We start from the raw sequence: 20,890 nt of genomic DNA, 5'->3' as shown, positions 1-20,890 counted from the left end.
CGAGCTATCCAATTCTTGGTTCTTGCACGATGTAGGATCACGACCCGGCGACCGGCGTCATGTGCGGAAAGTGTTGTGTCCTGGTGTGCAGATGCAGAAACCAAACTGTCATGTCATAATAAAGCAGCTAGAAGTTCAGAGGGTCAGCTTTAGGGTTTAGGGTTTAGCAGCTTGAAGTGTAACAAATGACATTTTACCAATTTCTTGCTGATTTCAGGAGTGTTTTTCATTGAGAAAATTTACCCCTTCTGTGTGAGGAAGTACAGCAGGATTCTTTTGCAAGTTTCACAAGGGTGGTCACTGACTCACTGGTCACAAGTTTCGTAGGTTAGGAGTACTGATTTTCTGCTTTCAATGGATATCTCTTAGCTCTCCCCCTCAAAAGATATCTCTTAGCTCTGAAGTAGTAGCTGATATCTCTTAGCTCACAAGGGTGGTCACAAGTTTTGTTTGGGTCCAGTCTATTATCAATCCTACTCCCGTCACTGTCGCTTTAATCAGAATTATAAATGGTGACAGAGAAGAACATTCAGGCAAGGAGAGAAGAACATTCAAGGGCACATGCCATGCTATGGACGATAAGGTTTGCCACTCTCCCAGTGTGTGTGCTGTGGTTGTTAGGGAAGGTAGCCGTTGGGGGGGCGCTGTGTGATGTCGTCGACGTTGGTCTCTGAAGAATGGATACTCTGATTTGGTTGCCATCAGCAGAGTTAACCTGAACCTGAAGCCTTCGACATTTATCACCGCTGAGTAACAAGATGCCAAAGCTTTCACTGCAGACTTGTTTATATTTTTTGAGCTCCACGCTGGCTCTTGCTGCAATTACTGAAAGTTCTCTTGCAGGGGGGCCAGAGGAGCAGAAGATGAAGGTAAACATGATTTATAAAGCCTTATTACATCTAGAAAATAGTATGGAAAGGGATTACTTGTTTAGTTTGTTCTTGTTTACTTGAGCTAGCTCTTTTACACGGCAGCAGCAACCACCTAAAGCATCAAAGCGGAAAGCACGTAGGGAACTCCGACAAGTAATTATGGACAATAACCAGATGATGATCCCGGGAAACATATATCATCAGACATGGCTGAAGGATGCATCAAGCCTTGTCTCAAAAGGCGTAAAGTTAACAGTGTATGTTTGGTCCGACTAACCTATTTTCCTGGAGATTTCTGTACTGATGCATTCTAATAAAGAACATTTATCTGATTTATGCTTGCAGAATTTTAATTTTACTCGATCAACCAAGACAAGTGATCTCATGGACATCCCCCCGGTTGCTCTAATATCTCATGACAACTCGTCCTCAGAATTATATTATCCTAAGCCACTTATGCAGCTCTGGAAGGACTGCACTGAAGTCAAGTCCACAAAAGCTTCTTCAGGTCACTTCATAATGTGTAATATTGTGTCATCTTTCTTGACTTGAAGAAACCATATTATTTTAACATGCTAAAGGCCAATTCAAAAACCTTAACTGTTTCTTACTTTCTTAAAGGAGGGCAGCGATCATCATCACAAGAGCAACAGCCGAAAAACTCACCACCTCATGAATTTCCACCTCAGGTTATTCTAGATTCTTTTATTTTCTGAAAAGAATAACACCCTTCCCTAGTGAGCTGATCATAATTATCATTAGATTTGTCCCTGATGAGTGGTTGAATTTTCAGGCTGGGGGAGAGTATGATATGGAAACAGGTGGTCTGCCGATGGACTTCACAGATGGCATTGAAAAACTCAGAGCAAACATGAGTGCAGAGTATGACAGAGCTTACGATACTCTGCAAAGTGACCATAGTACTCCTGGAAGTCCTGGTAAGTTGAAGAGTGAATAAGTTTAATTTGTGTCTGTGCTTATATAGATAGTCAATGACGTAAATCTCTAGCAGAGTTAAGTCGCAGGTCTGCTTCAAGCTCTGGTGGCTCTGGACTGGCATTTATACCATTGGATCCAGAAGAACAATTGCCACCAGGAAGTGGAAGGTGACTGTTGACTTATAGTAATAGCAGCATGTCACCTATATTAGTATTCTGAACTATGACTATGTGATATTTTGGTACTCAAAGAACTTGCCCATCTAAAGATGTTTTCATCATCACAACGGAACCTCCTATTGTATATGCTTATAAGTGCAGAAACTAAAGTGTGTAATCTCCTCTACGAAGTGTCAGGCAAATAAAAAAAATTGTCTAGCTCCCCACTGTCCTTCAGTGTCTTTGTTAGTTTCTTATAGTGACCATGTGATGGTTATTGAACATAGTTCCAAGAGGGGGAGGCATTCAATAATGATACCATCACGGCGCCTATGGATGCAGCTTCATGCTCTGCTTCGCCTCGTGCTCTGCGCCTGCTGGCTGCCCATGGATGCATCTTCGTGCTCCGCTTCGCCTCGTGCTCCCCACCTGCTACCCGTCCATGGATGCAGCTTCGTGCTCCGCACCTACTGCCATGCCCATGGATACAGCTTTTGTGCTCCACGCCTGCTGCCGCACACGCAGGGACCATTGCGCCCGAGGGGACCACCTTCACCTGCGCCCCCTTGCCGCGCCTGCACATGAAACATTTGCAACATAATGCCAGTGCAACATATGTGTATGGGCACTACAATATATGCAACATCCAGATAAAATACTTGCAACGTACGTTTAAAACAACTAAAACATTTGAAACATACACTTGCAACATACGTATATAGTCAATGCAACATATGCAACATCTAGATAAAACACTTGCAATATACGTTTAAAACAACTGAAACATACACTTGCAACATACGTGTATAGTCATTGCAACATATGCAACATCAGATCTACTTTTGCAACATCTAGATAAAACATATACAACATACATCTGAAACGCATGAAACATACTGTTGCAACATGTGCTCATTGTTGGTATTTGTTAATGCAAAAAGAAAAATCCGCAAGCGCACGGATACCATTGTAGCTTTCACCCGAGAGTATTCCAAGGTATCGATTTCTACGGGGAACGTGAAGTGTACTAATCAAGGATCAAGATCGTCCAAGGATAAAGGTAGGTAAATGTTTTTGTGGGTAGAGAAGAATTTCCTAAGGTTTCTCTAGTTGATCTAAGAATCAAGGTTACTTCAAGGTTTACTTACTTCGGGACATCAGAACACTAGCTTCAGACTAAGATGAGAAAGGAGCTAGGAAGTTCAGACTATGGTCCTGCAAACACCAACCCAAACGTGGTGGACTACGTCAGCCGTCAGGGCTATCACCACCTAGGGCTACCACAATGATCCATGGGGCTAGGTACAATTCCAGGTAATCGCAAGACTAAGCACCACGCCTATTCTATTGATTACTACTCTAGTTTTGCAAAGACTAGAGCACTTGATGCAAGCGAGAATCCAATAAATGAACTTGAAATAAATACTAAAATTAAGTAAATAAAGAACTTAGAAATAATAATTGAAGCACCTAGAGATTACTCAAGGATGAGTCAAATCTGTAGAAGTACAAAGTCGAGGAAGATCCGACAGATCCGGCTCCTCCTTAGCTCTCTCCTCTTCGCTCTCCCTATTTTCTATTTTACAACTAGATGAGAATCATCTAGAGGGACACTATTGAAAGGTCCTTGTTTGGTTTTAGTAATTGACTGACAACCCTAGGTGGACTAATTGTGTTTATGTGAGATACACAGGTGATTAGTCCACAGGTACATGTGTGTGAGCAACATATGCCATGGAAGTGGAAATGGCTCGAAGATGTTGCAAAGCTCACACATGTGATGATGAAGGAGCTCATTGCACATGAGACATGACATTGAGTCATGTGATCAAGGTGGAGAAGATCAAGACATGACTTGGCTCGACGGATCGGTTGCAAGTGTGAAGGGCAAGTTGAGTGATGACTTGGCGCCGATGGTCCGAGGCAACGGTGAAGAGCAAGTGAAGTCAAGATCGATGAATCAATATGATCACGTGATGATATGAAGTGGATCATATCATTGTTGATCGTGTTGGTGCATGTGTTTCATCGACATTGGAGGAGATGGAATGGAATGCGCAAGGCAAAGGTATAACCTAGGGCATTTCATTTCACCGGTCATAGGTGTGTAGGGAAGTTTATGACCGGGTTTAGGATAGATGGTCGTACTATCAAGAGGGACAAACTTATTTGCATATCAGTCATCTAGCGCCACTCGAGTGATCTAACTTTGCATCGTTGCTAGGATCGAGTGGCGCAGCAAGTTGAGTGGTTAACTCCTTGAAAAATGTTTGTGAAAAGCTAACACACGTGCACAAGGTGTTGTACACTTGGTGGTGTTGGCACATTTGCAAAGGAGAAGAAGTTGGTGAAGAAAAGGAGTTGAATGCGCTGGTCATGGGGTGACCGGACGCGTCCGACATGAGGACCGGACGCGTCCGTTATCTATCTCAGGCAGCAGTGTTCCCGACGTGATCGGACACGTCCGATATCGATACCGGACGCGTCCGGTATTTTGGCCAGGCGCGAGCAGAGTTGCTAAGGTGACCGGACTCTGGCTCATAGCAGTGACCGGGCGCTGAGCAATCACTGTTTAGCATCAGGTGATGGTGATGTGGGGCGCGGGTGTTGGTCCAGAGAGGGCCGGACGTAGGGGCGCGTCCGGTCGGCCACACCGAACACGTCCGGTCGCAATTGAGCGGCTCTGGGAGCTCTCTGGACTCGACCAGACGCTGCCCCTCCTATGTCCGATCGGCCACACCGGATGCGTCTGGTCACAGTTGAGTAACTCTAGGAGCTCTCTGGACTCGACCAGATGCTGCCCCTCTTGCGTCTGATCACTTCGCTGCAGTGCGTCCGATGCGTCGCGTCAGAGCGTGTCAGAGAGGGTTGTTGGGCGGTAATGGCTACTTCATTTGAATGGGACACATGGCAGTCAAGCATTGATCAGACGCAGTGACTGGACGCGTCCGGTCGCCACACCAAACACGTTCGGTGCACACGACCTACGCGTCCGGTCGTCCCAAAATCTACCCCGTGAAGGGGTAACGGCTATTTTAGCCCGTGGGGCTATAAATAGAAGTGTTGGTTGGCCTTTGGCCGATAGCGGTGGAGAGCTAAGCACACTAGAGCCTTGGTGTCTTATGTGGTGGTGCTTGGGAGCCCTCTAACTCACTCTAGCTTGATAGTGTTCATCCGATTGAGTGAGTGAGCGATTCTAGTGTGATTGCATCGTGAGGTTGCATCGAGTGGCACTAGGTGGTCATCTTGCAAGCCGGTGGTGCTTGTTACTCTTGGAGGTTGCCACCTCCTAGATGGCTTGGTGGTGGTCTCTGTGGAAGTCCGCAAGAATCTTGTGCGGTGCTCCGGAGAAGAGCTTTGTGAGGGGCATTGTGCTCGCCCTGCGGGAGCCGCGAAGAGCAACTCTAATAGAGCGAGATGCGAAGGGCGACACGTGGTCCTGCCGGGTCAAGTGCTAGAGCTTGTGTTAAGCACTCGATATGGGAGAGTGTGACTTGCGGGTCACCACTAGCAAGAGGACCGGTGGCAACCTTGGAGCTTGTCTCAACGGGGACATAGCGTGTTGACAAGCACGGAAACCTCGGGAGAAAAATCACCGTGTCAACATTGTTCTTCCTATTGGTTTTCAATCCCCTTACACAAGCTTGTAATTACTTTCATATACATTGTGCTTGTGTAGTTGCTCTTGTAATTAGTTAGCTTGTGTAGCTCACTAGTTACCTTCTTGCTTGTGTAGCATAGAAGTAGCTCCCTTGCGTGGCTAATTTGGTATGTGTAACATTGTTAGTCACATTGCTTAGTTTGTGTAGCTAATTATTTGCGCTCTCTAATTTGGCATTGGTTGCCTTGTTATTGAGCATTGCTAGTGAGCGTAGGAGCTGTGTGCTTTTTCTTACTAGAATTGTGTTGGAGCTCCCCGGTGTGCAAAATACTAGTGGCATAGGTTTGTGTGGCCTTGCTCCTAAAATTAGATAGGTGAGCTCTAGCTTGCCTGACACCTTTGTTGGCTAATTAGGATCTTTATAAGGTGCTTGTGAACTTCGATAGAGGGGTGTAGTCTTGGCTAGACCGATTGTTTTAATTCCGTATTTGTTTCGGTTAGGCGGCGCGATTAAATTTAGAAAGGACTATTCACCCCCCCCCTCTAGTTTGCCATCTCGACCTTTCAATTGGTATCAGAGCTAGGTCTCTCATTTGTGGTCTTCACTGACCCGAGAGGATGACGTCTAGTGGGCTAGATGTTTATGACACACACATTTTTGATGGCACAAACTTTGCACTTTGGAAAAATCACATGCTTGATCATTTTCGTGCAAAGGGACCTAAGTTTTGGTGGATTGTCACTAGTGGTCTCACCCATGTCTTGGACCATAGAAATCTCACCAAAGCTCAAAGAGTTCTCTATGAACTTGATGCACATGCTTGTTGTTATCTAATGGATGCTTTGAGCTTTGATTTAATGAAAAGGATAAACTATGTGAGAACCGCTCATGAGATATGGGAATCAATCAAGCACACCATCGGTGATTCCTCCATGTGGGATGATGGCAAATTCAAGAAGGAGGATGATCACAAGGTGGAGGCACATGAGCGTGTTGAGCATGACCACAATTTTGTGATTGTGGAAGATTGCTCCACCTCATGGTCAAGTGATAATGATAATGATGCTACCACAAAATCACTTGATAAGATTGATGGTGATGCCTCAAGTGATGTACATGATGATCCTACCCCATGCACACTTGATGGTGATGATGGTTCATGATCGGGCCATGATTGCGATGCTACTACAAGCCCTTCCACTACACCACATTGTTTCATGTCACAAGGTGACACCAAGGTATCAAATGCTAATGTGGTTGATCATGTTGATTCATATGATGAGCTTGTTAGTAGACTTGCTAGCATAACCATGTCTTTAGAAAATGAGAAAGCTAAAACATTGAAATTGGAAAATGAAAACTCATTTCTAAAGAACTCATGTGAAGAACATAAGAAATTACTTGATGTTCTTAAATCTTCACATGGTGAGCTAAAGTTGACTCATGAGACACTACTTGCATCTCATGAAGAATTATTAGAACAACATGCTTCTCTCATTAAAGTGTTTTCAAAGAAACTTAAAAATAATGAGAGCTCATCACATGAGTCAAGTGATCAATTGCAACATGTGACTAACTCTTGTGATGTAGGGAAAAAAGCATGTATCCACCTCTTGTAATGATTTATTAGATATGCCATGCTCTTGACATATATATGCTTGTTCTACTTCTATGTCTTGTGAGACTAACATTTTGAAGGAGAACAATGAGCTCAAAAATGAAGTGAAGAATTTGAGCAACAAGTTAGAGAGGTGCTACAACTCAAAAGTCACCTTTGAGCACATGTTAAAGACTCAAAGAAACTATGGTGATAAGTGTGACCTTGGCTTCAAGAAGAAGATGACAAAGGGTGAAAGAAAGAGAAAAAGAAAGATAAAGAAGCTACAACAAAGAAAGCTCTCTCATACCATGTGCTACCAGTGTCATGAAGCAGGACACCTTGCAAATGGTTGCCCTAAATTGAGAAGCCCAAGAAGATAAAAGAAGAAGAGAGGCTCAAGCATGTGAAGTGCTTCAAATGCCGCACTTGGGGTGATCTTACCTCAATGTGCCCAACCAAGCAATTGGTGAAGCAACTAGAAGAGCCTCAACCAAAGCCACAAGTTGAGCAAGAGAAGACACCCTAAGAGCAAGTCAAGATCTATCATGAAGATGGTGGTGACTTGATGACGAAGAAGAAGAAAACAAGAAGGGGTGGAAAGGCAAGGCATCCAATGCAAACTCAAGATGCCAAGATGATGAGCAAGAATGAAGATGAGAATAAAGATTATGCTCACATAAAGTGCTTCAAGTGTGAAAATACATGACACTTTGCCTCTAAGTGTCCTACCAAGCTTGAGAAGAAGTCTCAAGCAATCCATGAGAGGCAAGGCAATGGGAAGCACCACATGATCAAGGAAGAGAAGGCTCAATCAAAGAGGAAGTGCTACTCATGCCGGGAAAGAGGACACATGGCAAATTCATGTCCGCTAGGTAACAATTCTAAGGCTATTTTAATTGTTGATAATAATGTGGTTAGAAAGGATGGCAATGGTACCTCATTGGTTGCAATTGCAAAACATCCCGCTACTCATACTAAGGCTTTGTCTAAGTATGTTGCACCTAACTTGAGAGGACCCAAACTAGTTTGGGTACCATCAAAAAGTGGATGATTGTTTGTAGGTACTATCGGCATTGGAGGCTTGATTCAATTGATTTCACATTGATCATCATATGTTGAGCCAAGTATTGAAGCTTAATGCAATCCTATCCCAATGCCAAGCCAAGAATTAGCGAAGTCCAAAAGTGCTACAACATATAAGTGTCATATTCAAGTTGTGGATGATTTATTGGATATATATATTTGATGGCTTGCAAGAATTTGAGTTGAAGCTTGCAAATTGATTGATCATGAGCTAACAGAGGTATATCTCTTGTTGACCATTTCATTTGGGTGCATATGAGTTGATTGAATTGGATAAATATGCAATATTGCTTGCTATGAGATGTTTGAATGGATAAATAGATTAGTAATCAAGTTTGGATTGATTTGTGTTGGATAAATTCATAAGATAACATTTAGTAAGTGTATTGAATGGATCTATGTCTTGTGAAAGTATTCAAACAAGTTGATTTCAGGTTTGATTCACATTTGATGAAGTATAGCTCAAGTGATTGAAATCTGTCCTATATTGAAAATGTGAGCTAGCTGTGATCTTAGCCATGTTTGAGTGATCAAAACTTATTGTATTGTTATAAAAATTAGTGTACATGCTCTAGACTTATGGTATAAGATGCTGTACAAATTTCATGAGAATTGGATAAGAGATGCTTCGATTTTGGAATGGATCTTGTTAGCTATAGTGCAGCAGTTTTCAGCATGTAGTAGTGGTCGAAGAATTGAAATTTGGTAGCAATCTAGAAGTCAAATGAAGCTCAAAATTTTATAGCTGCTAGATAACTTAGTGAATCATATCTCTACCAAATTTCGTAATATTTGGTTCTGTACTTTGTGAGATATGCATTTTTTAAGAGTACAGAATCTGCTAGAAAAGAGCAATTATTGAATTTATTTGGAGTCACTTTGATTGAAAGGTCCTCAAGTTGGAAATATATTTATAAGTGTTTGATGTACCTAAATTTGGTTTTGAGATGATCTAGAAGCATAACAAGCAAAAAATACAATGCCATTTGATTGTGGAGTGTACTTTGCACACATTTGGTACTCAAATTAGAAGATAAAGATCAAACTCAAGATGAAGATGAAATTTAAGTTCTAGTGACTATTGGAAATCATTTGGTAGAAAGAAAAGGACTTAAACAAGTATAAAGAAAAGGACTTAAGAAAGAATCAAGGTTACTCATCAAATTAAGTCCATCACTTGGGTCAATCAACAAATTCATTTCAAGTGAGTGTTAAGAATGATTCTTGGAGAGAGGTCACTTCTCCCTAGTGTAGGGGCTTGCCGCCTATGTGTAGGTAAACCAAGTGTAGTACTTGGAAGGCTAACATGGAAGTGGTGATCCGAGAAATATTTGAGATGCTTAGTTGAAGCAATCAATAGGTTTGATCAAGAAAAGCAAGCAACACCCAAAAGAGAGCTAGTCATGGCAATCCAAGTGGTATTCCAAATAGTTCTCTCATGCAAGTAAAGATCAAAAGATGAAGCAAGCTAACCACAATAAGATAGTGCACTTGATCATTAGTGGTTCTCATTTCATATGGGTGAATAATGGACTCTATCTATGATGATTGGTCTTCACCAAGCTATAAATTGAACTTCACATTGCTATTGGAGTAATGAATTAGAATCTATGTGACTATCCTCTACTCCAACATAGCAAAGGTATCATTGTAATGTGCATGATCATTTCATCCCTTACTAGTATGCGATTAGTGCATATAGTACATGCTTCATAGGATCATGCATAACAATTGAAACGTTTTAAATTCATAGCCTATCACTATTGCTTGAATGTTTAATTGATCTAGTGGTAGTATATGAGTTTATTCATGAGCTAGTGAACCCAAGTACTTGATTTAATTTGGATTGCTAACAAGTGACAAGTACAACATTGGCAAGATAACCCTTGTAAGAGGTGTGAAGAAGCTTGTCATTGGTTCAAACTAGACTTGGAAGCTTAGGCAAATCAATTTAGTCAAGTCAAAATTAGAAGCTCATGATAGTGATAAGAGTACAAGCACAAGAAAACAATGCAAATGGATATCTAGTTTGTTTGTTTCAAGTGGCATCTAGACTCAAGTATTTCATCAAGAATTCACAAGTGACGTCTAGATCAACTCACACGTGATATCCTATAAGTAGTACTCATGAAGATAGCAAAGGTTCAAGAAATGGTTTTTATTGATAAATCCAACAAGTGGTTCCATACTAGAAAATTCTTTCAAGTGGTACACATCTACACATGGTATCAATCATGCAAGACGATGGTTCCACAAGTGATCCTTAACTTTAAGTGATCATCAAATGAAGAATGCATCCCACACCTATAAGAGCTCAAGTTTATCAAATGGATGACCCATGCTATGACATAGGGGGAGGTGTCCCACAAATTGGTATCAAGGTCGAAGATCCTATGTGGGCTACAAGTGGTGTCATTCCAACAATCAAGTGATGTCCATAAAAAATGTAAGATTCAAGCTTCAACCACCTACCCAAAAGCAAGCCTTTGCATCAATGAGAAGCACACCTTTTATGGAAATTGATGACAAAGGGGGAGAGATTGTACAAAGATATGAAAGCTTTGGGAGAGATTGAGACAAAGAAGTAGAGGTTGGACATGGATTTGGACAAAGAGGGAGCAACATTGAAGAAAAGAGATGGATCAAATTCTTGGACAAGAGAAACACACAAGTAGGGGGAGCAAGCTCATGAACTTTGATTGGTTGCATTTGATATGTGCATAGTCATGTGCTTGCTTGCATTGCATAAATTTTTTAAATTTGATATGCATGCTTGTGTGGTGTATGCTAGTTGTAGAACTTGAATGATGATTTGATAACTAGCATGCATAGGATGGTAGCTAGACTTGTATTTTTACACGTGGTACTAGAACCTTGCTTATAATGTTGATCTCACGGGGTTTCTAGTATTTTTGTTGTCTAGCTACTCATGGTGCTAAGGATGGTGTTAAAAGTGCAACTCCGATTGGTATCACACTTTAAAGGTTTATTCTATACACCTTAGCATCTTTTGGTAGTAATTACTCTCCCATAATTCCAATCTATGCATATGTGCGAGCTTCAAACCAAATACTCTAGCACGTATGTAGGGAGAGCTAATACTACTGTCGGGTTCATAAACCTAGGTTCCCTCGGGGACCGACTTCCTAACAAAGGCTCGGCCCAGCGAACAAATGTTGCAAGCAAATGTGCAAATCATGGGCCAGCCCAAGTGCCTGAACGACAGGCCAGAAGGGTGATCCAATCATCGACCGGATGGCCTGGCCGAGGAGGAACGATGCCCACTTCTGACTCTGGCCCGCCTCTCCGACCAGAGCGCTCGCTTCGGTCTCTAGCCCACCTTCGGACGGCCTCTCCGACCAGAAGGCTTGGCCAAACACCACTTCCGGCTCCGACCCGCATCTCCGACCGGGGGTGCGTTGAACCCCTGCTCACTACTCTTCTCCAACTAGCGCATCCAGAGCCAACTAGGACTAAACCGACCGGGGACACCCGCTCGGTGAGGACTAGGGAACAGACAGAGAAAGTAAGGTAGGGCGCACAAGTCAAAACATAATACTAGGGTCCGTACCCTGTACACCTGTGGAAATAGTGCTCTACGACCTCCCTGGCACGATAGAGTCCCAACAGTATTGTAGGCACCGACATTTTCCACTACAGTATTGTAGGCGCCATTAACTCCCATACGGTAAGGCTCCCCCCACATACCTCTGGGCATCAACAGTGTTGTGGGCACCAGCTTTTATCGTACCAGGCGAACATGGTAAAACCCCTCACGTGCCTTTGAGCATCAATAGTATAGCAGGTACCGACATCTGCCATACCTGAAGAAGACGATGCAACCTCCCACATGCATCTGACGTTCAACGGTATTGTGGGCGCCTACCATCGTATTGTACCCGCTGGCATGGGCAGCAAGACTTAGCAGTGAACGTACTCCCTCCCTCTCACTTGTAAGGCCATCCCCTTCATCTATAAAAGGGGATGCACTCTCTTCCAACATAGAGGCCCCATTCAGGTTGATTTAGATTCATCCAGATCGATCAAGTTCACACAGCGCATAGCAGAGCTCCCGTCACTCCTGGTCCCTCTGACCAGAGTCCGACCGGACCTCTTGTACACCCCATCTTTCTCCTTCCCATTTGTAACCCCACAACCAACTTTGAGCACCTGGACTCAGGAATAAAGTCACCGACCGACTCAAACTGGACGTAGGGCACGTTGCCTGAACCAGTATAAATCATGTGTCATTAAGTGCTAGGCCACCTCCGATCACAATGTACAGCAAAACTACAAATATTTACGTGTTGGTCACTTTCTGCACCGACAGTTGGCGCCGTCCGTGGGGAAGACGCTATATGTTCAACACTTTTGGTCATCAGATGGCCCATTTTTCCGCCACCCTCATCGTGGCGGGCTCAAGCGATATGACTCGCTTCGGTTCACTAGAGTTTCTCGCACTCCCACCTGTTGGGATGCGGGTTCCACCCATTTTTGAGCCAGCTCAGGCCTTCCTCTTTGGAAGTCTAGACTTCGTCACTGACCGGCTCGGCGTACTACACCTCCGCGAGGAGGCACTCGTTCCGGCGCCCGCCAGAGGGGCGCCCTCCATCGGCTCCGGGATGCATGATGAGTTCAACGATGAGCCATCTACGCGTCATTCCGAGCAAACTCTCTGCTCAAACCCCGCTGTGAGTAATGTACATACTGTTATTTACTTGCTATTCTCTATCTTCCGCTAATTATCTAGAGGGACCCCGTTGTCCCCGCCGCGACCGCCATGCAACCGGTTCCCCTACGGCCTCACGTCTCCTGTGGACGCGTACGCCCAGGGGCTCCGAAGGATGCCAGCGCCGCCCCCTCTCACGTCTACATTCATGGGAATGGCGAGCTATGCTCCCACCTGTTTCCTCTACCTCATGGATGATGATGTTGAGAGTGACGGCTCCAGCATCGGCGATGTGGTGCCTAGCCACCGTCTATCCTGGGAGTGCGCCATGGCGGATGCTCTAGGACAGCCACCGGTGGTAACAGAGTTCTTGCAGGCTCACACCCCTCTAAACCCTCGTGCGGAGACCCCCGCGCTCACACAAGAGCACGGTGAGGAGCTACAGCAGCTGAACCAACCGCCGACCCTCGCGAGCGCGCTCGGCGCACCACGCTGTGCCCCATGCGCATAACCCAGTGAGCGACGCCCGAGGTCACGCCCGTTAGGTCCAGCGCAACACCATGGACTAGGGGAACGATCCCCCACAGTTCGCTCAGGCCAATCAGAACATCGCCGCTGCGGCAATGCTTCTGTGCGGCCTTCCCGAGCCAAACGACCCCCAGGAGCAGGCGATCCACCAGAACCTCCAGGCACTAGTGGAGACCACCGACGTTCAACAAGCGGAGAGCTCCGCATCGTGACACCGACTTGCGGCCTCTCTCCCCACCAAGGGAGTGGGGATGCACCGGACGAATCGCTCCACATGCTCACTGCTACAGCCACCAAGCGCAGCACAGGAGGCTGCATCTCTACCTCGTCTTGACTTGGCATGTAACATCCCGGCCCAGGGCTTAACAGGATTAATAGGATACTCATACAAATAAGTTGCAACTTCTTTTTTGGAAGCCCATCTCTAAAGAACTCTGAGGTTAAGCGTGCTTGGCCTAGAGCAATTTTAAGATGGGTGACCGATCGGGAAATCCTTCCCGGGTGCACATGAGTGAGGATAAAGTGCGCAGAAAAGACTTGTATGGGTCTGTGAGGGCAGTCTATGTCCTAGAAAAGCTGCTAGATGTAAGCAGGCCCGGCCTTGTAGAGGTAGGACGTTACAGAATGGTATCAGAGCCGACTCTCGTGGTTTCACAAGCGCGTGTGTCATAATTGCGCAGGCATGGTGCGCATGGCTGGAGTGGTCCTAGAGTGGTCACAAAGCATGGCACATGCGCTGGCACTAGACACACGGATGTGGCCAAGAGGGGACATTCCTGGCTTGGGATTGACCGACGAGGACGTCGGTCTCTTAAGGGGGTGAGGATGTAACATCCTGGCCCAGGGCTTGACAGGATTAATAGGATACTCATACAAACAAGTTGCAACTTCTTTTCTGGAAGCCCATCTCTAAAGAACTCTGAGGTTAAGCGTGCTTGGCCTAGAGCAATTTTAAGATGGGTGACCGATCAGGAAATCCTTCCCGGGTGCGCATGAGTGAGGACAAAGTGCGCAGAAAAGACTTGTGTGGGTCTATGAGGGCAGTCCATGTCCTAGAAAAGCTATCAGATGTAAGCAGGCCTGGCCTTGTAGAGCAGGACGTTACATGGCGACCGCTCCGCACCGACCGCCTATACACGAGCAGCTCAGGCCGAACCGAGATGCTCGCAGCGGCAACCGGAGTCCCAGCCCGGATGGCCCGGGACCACGGGCCTTTGTCTGACGCGTCCAGAGAGCGCCGCTCCCGCAGTGCTCCAACGGAGGCTGAGGCAAAGGCAAGGCCAAGCGCCAGGATCAGGACAAGGGCCCCTTCACGCAGAGGGGAAAAAGAACAGAAAAGATCGCCGCCGACCGGCCAACTCCGCGTTGGTTGCCACGGTAGATCACATGGGCAAGCAGCCCCTGCAAGACCGTCTAGGGCACTTCCACAGGCTTATGGAGAGCCCATGCACCAACCACACCTACCCCGTCAAACAACTCTACAAGGACTACGAGCTCCTCAAGCGCCTTCTGCGACAGGCCGGCGGGCTGAAGGAAGAAAAAGGCAAAGAAGCAGCAGCCAAGAAAGGGGGCGTAGCGGACATGGACCCAGACGACTGAAGGTCGAGGTGCTCCGACCGGATGCCTACCGACTGATGGGCGACAACGATGACATTCTCACCAACGCTTGGAACTGCTATGTCGTTTCCTCCCTTAAAAATTCAGTCTTACCATTGTTTACTTAACGTTTGCTCCTATAAAAGCACCCCGGCCCAAACACTTTTCGGCCTAGGTCGCTTGGGGGCTCCACAAAGATGCACTACTATCTCTCTGTTCATTTACTATCATATGGTGAAACTCCTTCCTGCCCGAACAAAAGGGTAGTTCATTCCTTTAAATTGCCTTACGTAGCTTTGCTTTAAAATATTCCGACCGATCGCATCCCGCCTCTACCTGTGGTTACGAGCAGCTGAGCCTCGCGGGCCACGCCCCGGGCTCCTAAGGTTGCAGCCTACGGGACGAATAGGCAAGTACGAAAAAGAAAGAATAAAAAATAAAATTATGCTAAGGTAAAACTAAGGAACGAAAGGAACAAGCTTCCCCGAACGGAGTAACTCCATCATAAAAACGAAGCTGATTGTAGTCATTAAGTACACAAGAACATTTACACGGGGGTTCCCCCATGAACTTAAACTTTTCAAATCTACTAAACTACTTATACTTTACAAGCTATTGGGGCGGCTCGGCGGCATCGGCTGTCGGTGCGACCGGCGAAGGCACAGGCTGCTCACTCCGCGGTGGGATGACATTCGGCTCGGTTGAAGGCAGGGCGATGCCCACTTCTGACCTAGGCTCCTCACTATCCGTAGGCTGGGCGACGTCCCCCTGAGGCACGCTTCCGGCCATGTTCTCACGGCGGGCATCCATCACCCATGGCGCAGAGACTTGCTCTGCCACCAACCTTGCGTGCGGCAGCAAGCTCTCCCCGGTCGATTGGATGTCCTCCGTGCTCAAGCCATCGGCATACCCGCTGTAGATCGTGGCGAAGTCCAGGTTTGGGTGGTGCGTCGCCACCGAAGTCAACACCCCCGACGCTCCGTAAAGCAGCCCGCTTGTGATAAGGGTTCGGACCTCATCCGGAACCTCCGCCAGCTGGATGGCGGGCGCGCTAGTACTTGGCGCCGACCCGAAGACTTCCGAGATGATGAGCTGGGCAACATTGTGGATTTGGTCAAGTTCCCCGTCAAGAGCACGCCGCTCTTCAAGGGACTTGGTTAGCGCCTCTGCATTTTAGCCAAATGTCGCCTTGACCATCTCCAGGTCCCGCTCCAATGACTTCACCTTTCCGCCCAGCTCTACAAGAAGGGCAACAAGCTCAGAAACAAGCTAAAAAGGAAGAAACCAACACGACGAAAAACAAAAATGGTACGTACCGAGGTGGAAGTTCTTGAGGACGGAGAATTCCTCCTCCTGCCGGGCCACCTGCTCACGCAGCCGGGCATTCACCTCCTCCGTCCCCATCACCTGGCCCTGAAGCGTGAGCACTTCCTGGTCTGCCTCCGATAGGGCCTTTCGCTCCAACTCCAGGGCCTCTCGCGCTGACTCTAGGGTGATTCGCTCCGGTTGGAGTCGCAGGGGATGTACGCGGGATACGAGCCCCCCGTGCTCGGTTTTCTCTGCAAGGCGAAGCACCCCACCGCCGCGGCCTAGGGCAGATTCCCCACCGTCAAAGTTTGCCCGGAGAACAGCCGTCGGAAGAAGTCCGCGTGCGGCTCCATCCCGAGGAAGGCCTCGTAGACGGTGACGAAGCCGGCGATATGCAGCACCCCCATCGGATTGAGGTGCTGTAGCTCCAGACCCCACTCGTTAAGGAGCCCGCGTAGGAACCAGTGCACGGGGTATCCTAACCCGTGCTCGTGGAAGGTGAGGAAGGAAACCACCTCGTCGGGACAAGGTTGCGGAACATCCTCCCTCCCGGGGGCCCTCTAGTGTGCCACCTCCTTCGGCGGCAGAAACCCCTTCACGACGAAGGCCTCCAGCACCGACTCCCTCACGGTGGATGACCTCCAGTCCGACATTTCGCTCCGAGTTCACGAAATGATTTGTGAGTTTTTTCTTCTCCCTCGCTCTCTCACTTTTTCTTTCCTAGGAACCGCCGCGGCTCTCAAAACGCTCTCGGCAAGAAGGAAGATGAGAAGAGGCGGCGGATGAGGAAAAGGCAAAGGAACAGGGCGAAAAAACCTTCTCCCTTCTCCTACTTAAGGAAAAGGGCACGACAGTTGGGGAAGGCACGCCGATCGGGGAAAGACAAAACGACGGGGCGAAAAACCCTCTCCCTTCCCAATTTAATGCAGATGGGATACAATGGGACGCACCCTGACCGATGAGACGCACCCTGCTAGACGGAACGACGCCTGGTAAGATGGGACGTGGCCTGGGTATGGCCCACCACTACCGCATGCCGGGCGCAAAAACCAAAGCGCCGCCGCGCACAGGCAGCTCTCCGCATCCCCAGGCGGGACTTGGAAAAGCTCAAAACGGGATCTCCGCCAGGAGAGACCATCGGGTTTCCTATATCGATCGAACGACTCAGAAAAACACCGAGAGAAAGGTAAGGAGCAAAGGGACGCCCCATGTAGGTCATGCCGACTCCGTCACGAACGACGAGCACGGGTCCCGGTCGGACATTTCCGACTGGAGCTCTTCAAACCACTTCACTCGAGTCATCAAGGTGACACTACCGACCCCTGCTATTTCTTTATATTCATTTCATACATCCATATACGCATTCATTCCATACGCTCGTGCCCCCCGGATGATTCGGGCCCTGAACTAAGCATCGCACGTGCAGCGAAATACATCACAACGCTCCGTGATGCATCACGTATGGCACTTGCCTCATTCGACATGAGCAACGACTGACCAGGGTTCGAAGGCCAGCCCACGAAGGGCTCAAGGCCGCCCCACGTCAAACAGAGCCAGGGGAGAAAAACGTAGATGAGCCCCGTGCGGCCCTCGCCCGGTCTGCTCCGAAGCAGACTGGGTCATCTAAACCTTCTCGTTCGATCCTAAACCTCTCGCCAAGCCCATAGAATCTCCATCAAGGGGAGGCCATCAGGCCACCCGGGTCGGTCTCCGGAATGACCCAGGCATCTACCGGGTTGCAGGTAAAGGAGCAGTGGAATGTCACAAGAGGGCTATGCCGACTCGCGGCGACGTACGCGGGCGAGCGAGCGACCGCGGGATGGGGAGCAGCTGCGTACGCCGCCGCAGGGAGTGGGGACGGGGAGCTTAGGGATGGTCGTAGGGACGGGGAGCTCAGGGAGCGGATGCGGGCACAGGGATGGGGATGGCGTGTGCGGCGGCGTGATTGATGGATGGTCGCAGCGCGTGATTGGTTGGGCGCAAGGAGACGGTCGCAACACGTGATTGGCGGAGCGGAAGGGAGGGACCGAGTGTCGCACGCTAGGTAGACCAATGTAACGATGTTTTTGTCTCAAGGGACGGGCTTAGGAGAGCAAGGGGTGTGGGATCCCAGCAGGCAGGACGATAGACCCACATTGGAATGTCACACCAAAAAGTGTCCACGCTTTGTTCTTTTTAGTTGTAGGAGCAGGATGTAGGAGATCGTCGTCATTATTAAGAATGCTGCGGTGACAGGCAAGACACCGGGCGCCTCATCAGTATATATATAGTACATAGAAACGCGCTGTGCATTAAGCAATCCTCTCCATCCATCATTTCATCATCTTCTCCAAGCCAATATATATAATTCCAACAAGCTGTTCATCATGAATACGACTGCAATATATAATTCCAACAAGCAGTCTATGATCATGACTGCAATTAGTAGTGAGCTTCGCAAACCAGAAATCAGAGCCACCATTCTTCTTGCAGTGGTCGCCTTCCATGGCCCACTGCTGCTGGTGCTCAGCTCGCGGCAGCGACGCAGCGGCAATCCGGTGGGCCGCTTCTTGCTCTGGAGCCTGTCGGCGGCCTACTTCCCGCTGATGACGTCCGTCCTGTCCTACCTGGCCACCTACATCCCGCGCGCGGGCGGCAAGGCCACGGCCGTACTCGTGCTGGTCATCCTCGTTCAGTTCCTCAGGGCCAAGGTCGACATGGCGGCCTTGGCCGTGGCTGCGGTGGCCTCGCCCGCGGCGGGCGACGACGACGACGTCAACAGCCTCAAGATCCGGCCGTCCACGGAGAGCTTCATCAACACGTTCTGGGTGGCTGCGCTTGTCATCTACAACATATTCAGCACCATCCTGAAGCATTCGACGTCCACGCACAAACGCCTCTTGTTGCTAGTCGTGACGGTGCTGATCTCGCCGCTGTGGACACTTGGTGCATGCAGGATGGTGCTCAGGTTCGCCGCCTTCCAGAGGGCGACGGGCTCCTTCGCGCTCGGCCGCAACGTGCAGCTCATCGACGGCTACATGCTGCAGCTCCGGGAAGAAGTCAAGAGAGAGATGGCGGCGGCCCAGCCCAAGCAGCTCCTTGCAGTACCCCGTCTCATCGTGACGGGGGAAAGGAACCATGACGTGGAAGAGCGCCCGCAAGGGTACCATGTCAAGCGTTCGTCACTGCAAGGTGGTGAAGGGAGTAGTAGGCTGCTCACGTTGGACCGTGTCTGGTCATCAGACAGTGTCCAGCCGGTCGACAAGGATCTCTGCCTATCCTTTGCACTATTCAAGTGCCTGCGCAGGCGGTTCGCCGGTTACCGGCTCGCCGCCGAGGCCGGCTCTAGCTGGGCGTTCCGTTTCGTCTGCGACGGGCTGCTGCTCGGCCGGGGCGAAAACAAAGACGACGACCACAAGAGGGTCTTCAGGGTGATCGCCACCGAGCTCTCGTTCGCGAGTGACTTCTTCCACTCGGCTCTCCCCGTGGCCTCCTTGGGCACCTCGGCCGCGGCTCTCCACTTCCTCCTCTCCCTCATCATCTTCCCCTCGTTTCTCTTGCTAGCGCTGGCCCTCCTGGTCTACCCAAAAGTAGTACGCTCCTCCTCTTACTTGTACTACAGGAACCCTTTGGTGCTGCTTGAGCTTCTGCTGACGCTGGTGAATGCCTACCTCGAGATCTGGGACATGGTCGCTAGTGTGCGCTCGAACTGGACCAAGATCAGCATAATTGGGCACATCGTTCGGTCCCCACACCACTGCACCAGCAGGTTCTTGGCCTGGCTGCTCAGACGATGCAAGACCCCAGAGTTTTGGCACGATAAGATCCGGCAAACCCAGATGCTAAAGCCAGACCTCTTCGTCGTGCAGCACCAGCAGCCATGTGCGTGGAGCCGCCGCTTGAGAGCCAGGCCCAGACAGCTGCTCTCCCTCGTACGGGGGAGAAACCAAGATGACAAGATCGAGGTTCCCCTCGAGGTGAAGGAGGCCATCCTCAAGTCACTGAGGGGCGGCGGCGGCCAGCTGAGCAACGGGACGGCGGCGATAGGGCGACATGCCTTCGCACCTGGCAACGACATCACATGGGCGTGCCGCGACGGCGTCGATGTCGTCACCACCACCGATGCTATCCTTGTGTGGTACATCGCCACCACCCTCTTCGACATGAAATGGCGCCGCTCCGATTCTGCTGGTGGTACTCCTCCTTCTCCATCGACGCCGCCGGTGGCCAACGACGACAGCAAGAAGAAGATCGTCGTCGCCTGTTGCTTGTCGCGCTACTGCATGTACCTGGTGGCCGAGGCTCCGGAACTGCTGCCGGACAAGCCTGACTGGATCAAACGCCGCTACGAGGCCGTGAAGAAGCGTATCGAGGAGGCACCCAAGTGCAGCGGTGATGAGTCGTCCGTGTACCAACACCTGCTCGACACTTTCAGCGAAAACTCCCACGAGGTGCTCATCAATGGCGCGAAGCTTGCAAAGCAGCTGGCGGAGGAAGCTGAAGACGAGGTGTGGGAGCTCCTCTCCGACTTCTGGTCGGAGATGCTGCTCTACCTC

The 20,890-nt window shown here is 48.7% G+C and overlaps 1 protein-coding gene across 1 annotated transcript; it reads left to right on the top strand.

The window, feature by feature from the left end:
* Nucleotides 1-18,667: 18,667 nt before the first annotated feature.
* LOC136515540 (uncharacterized) lies at nucleotides 18,668-20,890 on the top strand (the record flags this gene model as incomplete). Its single annotated transcript, XM_066509100.1, has 1 exon — nucleotides 18,668-20,890. A coding segment is annotated over exon 1 (2,169 nt), but the record flags the coding sequence as incomplete, so codon positions are not given.

Source organism: Miscanthus floridulus, chromosome 17 (assembly GCF_019320115.1).
Source record: "Miscanthus floridulus cultivar M001 chromosome 17, ASM1932011v1, whole genome shotgun sequence".
In the NCBI taxonomy this organism is placed as follows: Eukaryota; Viridiplantae; Streptophyta; class Magnoliopsida; order Poales; family Poaceae; genus Miscanthus; species Miscanthus floridulus.
The sequence above is the reverse complement of the archived record's forward strand: the minus strand, read 5'-3'. Positions and strand labels throughout refer to the sequence as shown.